The following is an 8,300-nucleotide window of genomic DNA, read 5'->3' as shown; positions in this document are numbered from 1 at the left end:
GGGCTCTGCTCCCCAGGAACAAGGGACAGGACAAGAGGAAAGGGCCTCAAGTTGTCCCAGGGGTGGTTGAGGTTGGAGCTGAGGAACAATTTCTTGCCCTGGAGGGTTGCCCAGGGCTGTGCCAGGCTGCCCAGGGCAGTGGTGGCGTCCCCACCCCGGGAGGGGTTCCCAAGCTGTGGAGATGTGGTGTGAGGGACACGGGGCAGTGGGGACCTGGCACTGCTGGGGGAACAGTTGGACTGGATGGCCTTAAAGTTCTCTTCCAACCCAAACAATGCTATGATTCCATGAATGCTGCTTGTGCCAGGCAGAGCTGGAGCTCCTGCTCTGCTGGCTCCCTCCCTGGCATGGGGGCAGTGTGCCTGGAACTGGTGCAAGCCCAGGTTGAATGTCAGGCCCTGCACAACGGGACTGGAACGAGTACAAGGGGTTGGACGTGTTGGCCAGGGAAGGATGCCACAAAAGGAGGTGAGAGTAAAGGACACCACGCATAGCTGTGCCTGCTGGGGATGGAGGAACTTGGCAAGAAAGGAAAGAAATAGGAAACATTTGGAGAGAGGGAATCAGACCACGTCTTTGTTCCATTTTCATTAACCCTTACGGAAGGTGCCAGGTTCCTGGTGTAAAATAAAGGTGGTTTTTGTTAGCAGGACTGCAGGGAAAATGGGAGCTTGTGGTTTCCCTCATTAATAGCCTTGCTTGACTCCAAGTTAGGGATCAGGGCAAGCAAACAGCTGCCTCTTCACCCACTGAATTTGGAGGCTTTGCTTCATGCAACCTCACCAGCAAGCTTGCATCCATCACCTCCCACAGGAAGGGACACAGCCCACTAATTTCCACCTCCCAGCAGCCAAGTCTTTTCCAGTCACTGCCTTAAACCTTGGCCAGAGCTGGTGGTCTCCAGGCAAAGACCCCCTCATACCCTGCTCCCCGTCCCCCTGGTTTATCTGAGCTCCTCAGCCCACTGCATCTTGCTGTGCCTGTTGTTTCTCAGAAGTGCCAGTTAGATGAGCAAGTGGTTAATGCTGAAATGCTTCACACTTGAAAGAAAAAATGATACAGAAAAGATGCATTTTACTCATTTGAAACCATTTTGTCAGGAGAGCCACTTAGGGAGAGATAAGTATCTTGAACTCTCCAAAACCACAGAATTCATTTTCATGTTTAACCTCCCGTCACCTGTTTCTCTCAGGGAGCCTAAGAGGATGCAGATAAGGCAGAATTATCTCTGGAGCAGGTAATAGCTGGAGGACCCCTCTTCTTGGACAGCCTCCTGTTTTGTCATCATTTGCTGAGGAGGACGGGCTGGTTAGTAATAAAATGAGGACAGCCACGTCTGCTCCCTGCAGATGTCCCAAGGTTGGTGCAGCAGAGGAGCCCAAGGCTCCTGCTGACCTAAATGTGGGTGCTGAGACATCCTCATCTCACTGGGGGTCACAGCAGGGTAGGTGCTGGAGCCCATCCCCAGCCCCTGCCTGGGACATGTCCCAAGGGGAATTTCTGAGAGGGTTTCACAGCCAGGGCTTGACAGGCAGGGACAGATGCCTCCAGAGCCCTTTATTTAGGAAGGAAAAAATAGAATCCCCATCAGTGAGATCATTCAGAAACTAGACATCCCTCCTGCCTCTCCTAGGCTGAAAAAACTCCCCCCCCTGAACCCCCATTTGCTGCACCCAGCCTTCACCAGGCTCCTCCTCCTCCCTCATATCCATTTTACACCAGGACACGTGCCCCGAGGCAGGAATCCTGCCCAGCACAGCAAAAGAAACGAGCTGCTCCCCCTCACGTGCTCCTCCTGACAAACGTTGGGCTTTTTAATTAATTCCTTGTAAAAATAAATAAATAAATAAATATATCCAAAAATTACAAAATAAAAATAGAAAAGGTACTGCTAAAGGCTAAGGAAAAGGTCAAGATGTTTGTTTGTGCAGCACGCCTGCCCCGGATCCCCGGAGGGGAGGCAGAGTGATGCACACTATTTAAAGAAATCAATTCATTTCAAAAAAGATCATTGAATTAATTCGAGCTGCTGCCACCAATTGGGCAAATTAAAATTCCTCCCGGCAGCTGATTCATTAAAGACCTCTGAAAATCCAGAGAAACATAAAAAAAAACACTAAAGGGGAACCAGTTGAAAGGAGAGCTCTCCAACTGTGGAGTATGAGGGGTGGTAAAAATAAGCCAGGGATTCACGTGGCTCTTCTAACAACGTGGTCTTGAAGTGATTGTTCAGTGTTTGTTTATTTTGCCTTGCAACAAATCAATGCCAGAGCTCTCCCAGGAAGCCAGATTCTGGAAATGAGGCAGCACTGGGCTGCTACAAGCCTCTAGCCCAGGAGAAATGATTTTTTTTGCTTGCCCACAGGGTCTGGACACGGCCACGCTGCTGAAGCCCTTTGCCTCCAGCTCCTCTCAGTGAGCAAGGAGGTGAGAGAGAGAATTTAGCATCCTTCCTTGCTCACAGAGGTAGGTGCTGAGCACCCAGAGGGAGGGTGCAGAGCCTGGCATGGCTGGCTTTGGAGGAGAGATGTGGGAGAACATTTTGATGGGCTCACAGCTTGGGGCAGTCAACTAAAGCTTGGTAACGGGGCTTTCCAAAAGTCTTGGTCATGCTTGGCCACGATGGGAGAACTGCAGCACTGCCCCACGTCAGAAATCTCTGCCTGGTTGCTTGGGGAAGGAGCTGCTGGGGGGAGAGGAACAAAACTCACCTGCAGTCGTGTCATAGGAAGGATGGGGGAAAGGTCCAAGGGCGATGGGCATGGGAAAGAGGTAGCCATGCATGCAGAACTTGGGGTGGGCTTGGCTGGCTGAAAAAGAGCAACATAAAATCACAGTTTGAGCGTTGCAAAACCTCCAAAATTCTCCCCAAAATCAGGAGGCTGGGGAGTAAAGGAAGACAGCAAATCCTCAGGAGAAAGGGAAAAAAAAAGAAGAAGAAAAAGGAAGAATGATGAGATGGAGGAGTTCTAACAGGATCTGAGACTTCCACCTGTACATCTCATCCTCACAACCTGAGTCCGAGGTGGGCATCAATCATTAAAGATGAAGGAAATGAAATCACTGTAAATAATCCCATTGCTGTTTTCCTCCAGAAAATTCATCAGACTGCCTGGAAGGGGAAAAAATATTTGGGTACCAGAACCAGCTACCTTAGAAGACCTCAGGACTGTGAGAAGGGAAAGCACAGTGAGAATGGAAGTGCCCCATCAATATTAATACCACTGAGGCTTATCATGATTAACAGTAATAGAATGCATGTTAAATGAATTAATTAATGGCTGGCCACTTAGTTAAATATGTTCCCCACCTCAAAGGAACACTTTATAATAGGTGGACATTAGTTCATGCTAAATTGACTACGGAATACCTATTGAATTAATTATCACATCCACGAGAGCAGCAAATTAATTGGCCACGATCAATCCTATTAGAATAAATACCTAAAGAAGTCCCACAAATTCGCCAGTTCTCAGAAAGAATTGTTTTTCTTTCAGGTAACGTTCTAGTAGATGATATATTTCCACATAATTAGCCAGCAAACTCCCTCTTCTCAACCCTGTCCCTGTTGAGCAAAACATTTCTGTGTGAAAAATCTCCCGTGGTCCAGCTGCACGGTGGCAGCAACAGCTCCTGCAAGATTTCACAGGAAACAGGGCAGGGACTCTGGGACTGCAAAGTCACCTGGAATTTTAATCACTGCAGAGTGAATTTATTGTAGGAACCTGCATTACTTGCAGCCCAGCATCCCACGAGGCCACCACGCTGCTCCAGAGGCTGGGGAGCATCCTTGGGTGGAACAAAGCACCAGGGAGCCCAGGGTCAAGGCTTCTGGAGCTTTGCAAAACTGATGTGAAATCTCTTTTTCAATGATTATTCCCCACCTTTCTCCAGGGTTGTGGCACCCCAGGGAGAGGCTGTCTGCTCTGGGCACCAACGTGGGGGAGCTGGTTGCTGGCTCAGCTCCTGGTGGGGCTGGTGCCAGGCGTGTGGTGGGGTTCACTGAGCCAAGACCTCACACTTCACTGCACGTGGGCCACCAGTCAGCACCAGCTGGTGTCTCAGAACAGGTTTCAACTCCTTCAGTTTTTTTATCAAAGAGCCAATGTGCTTCCAAAAAATAAAAAAGGATTAATTTGCATCCATCTCTGTTCATTCACACGGGTGATTTCAATGACCTTAAAAAGCAAACCAGGCAAGACCTTAATATAAAGGTCCCACGTGCTTGAGAACACAAACACACATGGTTATGGCTCTCCATGGTCCACCACTGCCCACTGATGGAGATCCTGAGCACCCAGAGAGACCACCCAGCCTTGCCCATTCTGTGGGAATGCTCAGCACCCCAAAGACTAAAACACTGGCAGAAGAGCAACGCTGATGGGCAGGAAAGGCATGGGCTCAAATTTAACAGACCTTAGCTGAATATAAGCATCAGGAGGTATGGGAGGGACAGCTGTGGAAGCCACCCCTCCATAAAACGTTGTAGGTGATATATTAAATGGCATCAAGAGGTTCCTACAGTTCTGTGAGGAACCCTCGGAGAGCAAAACCCAAGTCAAAACGAGCACAGAGAGGTTGAGCCAAGTTTGCTTTTGATAGAGATGTCTCCTCATCCCTGGGAGCCCTTCTCGTGCTCCTTTGGTATTCAAACTGTGGGTGAATGCTGTGGACACGGGGTGGTGGCATCATACTCACTGTACCAGAAGGTCCAGATGCTCTCCGGGTGGCCCTCGCCGAAGAACCAGCACCTCCAGAAGAAACCCTCATGGTGGAAAGTGAGGATCTCCCTCCTGACCTCTGTCAGTGTTTCAGCCTGCAGAGGAGTGAGAGCCCAAGCTGGGTCAGGGATGATCATGGTGGAAAGCAGAGATTTTTTTTGGCTTAGAGAGTTGTTACTTTTATTTCTTGCTGGGGTTATTGTTTGAGTTGGGTTTGGAGGGGCTGGGGAACAGGGAGGCAGCTGCTGTCCTTGACTTTCTGCTGTATCACAGCTACAAAACACTCTAATAAATTGTCCTGCAGACCTTCAGAAAACAGTTTCTTCTTTCTCTGATCTCCCTAAAGCCCTGGTGGCCAGAGCTGGCTGGGTACATCAGGGAGCAGAGCATTCTGGGTGTATTCTACTCCTTAATTCCTTTCCTTAAAGAAATGCTCTTGATGTTGTAACCAGGAGGAAGCAGGTTGATTACCAGGTAAGCAATTTTCCAAGATCCAATGCAACAGCTCAGCTGTCCACGTAAGGTCTGGCTCAACCCCAGAAGGACAGCCCAGCTCTAACACTGCCAATGAGCCTCTTCCAATCACCAGCCCAAAGGTTTCCTTCTTCCTCTCTCTCTGCTGAGCCCAGTAGAGGTTATCCTGAACTTAAGTGACACAAATATTACTCACCCCCATCCCCCCAGTCTTCTCACAGACCACAATAGTGATGCTGACAATTTTTCCTTCTTTTTTGGAGTCTCAGTCCACTGACCAGATCTGCAGGGTTTAGGTCTTCCCACCCAGCTCTAACACTGCCAATGAGCCTCTTCCAATCACCAGCCCAAAGGTTTCCTTCTTCCTCTCTCTCTGCTGAGCCCAGTAGAGGTTATCCTGAACTTAAGTGACACAAATATTACTCACCCCCATCCCCCCAGTCTTCTCACAGACCACAATAGTGATGCTGACAATTTTTCCTTCTTTTTTGGAGTCTCTTTCAGTCCACTGACCAGATCTGCAAGCACAGGGTTTAAGTCTTCCCAGAAGGGAGGATATTGTAAAGTTGAGTCATGGACTATTTGCCAAAATTTTATTAAAACTCCATCCAAAATCAATTTTAACTGTATCACACAGTTTGGTAAAGGAGACATGATGGCTATAAAATTAGGTTTGGTGAAGGATGGAGAACCTCCATGCAGGATTGGACCCTGTGAACTAGAGACAGGAGATGGGACTCCATGGGAAGGTGCCAGAAGACACTTCCCTCACCTCAAGATTTGCATACACCAGGTTGTGACTGCTTCCAGAGCTCTGAGCTGATTCTCCTTCTGCTTTCAGGATAAAATCCTAACTAGGACAATGGCAACATGCAGCCCTCAAACTCCATCAGCTGGATGGCTGCTGACTTACTGCATCCACAACGTACTAAATCGACGTTTGGCAGATACTCAAGACCACCCTTATCTGCCAGGGACAGGATTTGCCAGTTTAAGAAAGGGCAGAGAAGGTAAAAACAGAGCCTGTTGAACTAGAAATAATAGAAACAGCATCTGAAAGAGAAATAAAATAGCTCAGAGGAAGGAGTAAGAGCAGCTCCTGGTGCTTTTGAAGTCGCTCCGCCTTGGTGGCAGGCACGTTAACACTTGGCCAAGGGAGTATCTTAAAGGTTTGAGGTGCTTATTCACTTTGTGGGGTGAAACATCTCCAGTCTCTCCACTTTCAAAGACAACAGCCCAAACAAAACTCTGAAACAATTAAGATTATCATTTCCCAAGTGCAGAAAAAAACTGAGCTGCACTCCTCTTGCCCATGACTCTGCCATCTCCAGGGCTTTCCTGCACTGCTTGAAGCAGGACAAACACTGCCAGGCAGCTTTTCCATTTATTATTATTTTTTTTTTAATAGAAAAAGCCATTTGGAAACATGACTCAAGCCAACAGTGCCCTACATTCGATGATGGGATTCAGAAATGAAAGAGAATATTTCTTGCTGGCATCACGATGCTTACCCAGAGTGACTCACCAGCAAAAAAGAAATCAACCCTAAGTGGATTGAACTTTGAAGTAACAAAAAGTCTGCACACAACAAGGCTCTTCCTGTCATTTGGTAATTGAAACCACACATTGATCGCCACAGAAACGTTTCTGAAGAGGGGGTGGCTCAAAGAGCTGATCTGGTTGTTCTTTCACTGCAGAGTTAGACAAGAGCAAGTGCAGATCAAGCTTCCAAGAGGGTCTCTAAACATGTGATACCAGCAGTTAGCACTAAAATACCCAATTGTCCTTTGAAAATTACATTTCCTGCTAACTAAAATCCTGTATAAATCTTAATTCACAATGCACAGGGCTCTTCTTGTTGGGTGGGCAGGACTTCTGGTCTGCTCTGATCTGCATCTGACGTTCGCTCCTGTTTTTCCCCTGTGCTGTAGCCAGATCCCTTCAGATGTAAAGGATTGCCCACTTTCAAACATGAACTATTAAATGAAGAAACCACGGAGGAAGAAATCTTTTCATGGCAAACATCAGGAGATATCTTTTGTCTTTAGAGGCAAATCATGGCAACAGGTAAAGCTCTCACATTTTTTCCCTTTCATTCCCTGATCTGCCTGATCACCAAAGGGCTGTCTTAATGTTTCCTAGGTGGACTTTATTTCTTTATTTTTTTTTTTTCCTTTTTAATTATTTTCTTTATTTTTTTTCAGCCCAAATGCTGGAAAAGCTGGTTGGGATTTTAAAGCAACCTCAGCTCAGCGTTGTACCTTAGCAGGACATTTTCAACGGGCACAAGCACCGTCACAGGCTTAAAACATAAGGGGGAAAAAAAATAACATTAAAATGATTTAACTAAGTCGATTCTTCTGAAGGAAGAGAAGATTTCAGAGTTTACCTGCCCTGTTTGCAGAGTGCTGTTCTCAGGCTCAAAGACCCCACAGGTCTCTGTAGCTAGGAGCCAGTAATCGGTCCCGAAGGCGATGAGGAAGAGGAGGACGCCGGTGCCGCCGAAGATCCCGGCCACGAGGGTGGCTGCTCCAACCTTCATGGGGCAGCAGGTAGGCAGCAGAAGTGGGAAGCAGAAAAGAATCAAAACCACCCCAAGTTTCCAGGGTGGCTGGAAGAGGAGGAAGGAGAGAAGTGCTATTTTTGGAGGCGGATAATAATCTTCTCCCGGCTGGTGTGAGTTTCAGTGGGTGGTGGGAACAGGACTAATAAAAGCAGATGACCTGGTGTAACCAAACAGCTGTGGCATTAAGGAGCATGACAAATAGCTATTGAGACAGAGCAGGAAGACTTCCAAATAAACACAGGGCTGCTCGTTTCAGAAGAGCAGTGCAGAGAACCTCAGCGGCTGCAGGTCACGAGAGGTTGTGATGAAGAACTGCCCAGGGCACCAGGTTTCACAACCCCTCTCGTGCATGAAAGAAGCAGAGAGGCTGTGCATGGCTTGAGCTCAAAGAGTTGGACTGGATGATCCTCTGGAGGTCCTTTCCAACCCTAGTGATTCTATTTCTGCCCCACGGTGGAGTCTGCAGCTTCTGCAGCCGTCACTGTGAGACACCTCCAGAGAGAGACTTGTCCTGGCAAGGGCAGCATGGAGGTGGCACT

The 8,300-nt window shown here is 47.9% G+C and overlaps 1 protein-coding gene across 1 annotated transcript in view; it reads right to left on the bottom strand.

Annotated features, from left to right (window-relative positions):
- LOC103773654 (transmembrane protein 182-like) overlaps positions 1–7,737 on the bottom strand; it is a gene marked incomplete at its 3' end in the record, with an annotated part of 8,286 nt that extends 549 nt beyond the window's left edge. Inside the window, exons 1-3 of the mRNA XM_008941029.1 lie at positions 7,585–7,737; positions 4,699–4,816; positions 2,712–2,810 (exon numbers count right to left, since the gene is read on the bottom strand). Coding sequence (XP_008939277.1) covers positions 2,712–2,810; positions 4,699–4,816; positions 7,585–7,737 — 370 coding nt within the window. The remainder of the gene's footprint in view (positions 1–2,711; positions 2,811–4,698; positions 4,817–7,584) is intronic.
- Between the last annotated feature and the right edge of the window lie 563 nt (positions 7,738–8,300).

This window comes from Merops nubicus, unplaced genomic scaffold (assembly GCF_000691845.1).
Source record: "Merops nubicus isolate BGI_N331 unplaced genomic scaffold, ASM69184v1 scaffold29445, whole genome shotgun sequence".
NCBI lineage: Eukaryota > Metazoa > Chordata > Aves > Coraciiformes > Meropidae > Merops > Merops nubicus.
Note: the sequence above shows the minus strand (reverse complement) of the source record. Positions and strands in the feature narration are given on the sequence as shown.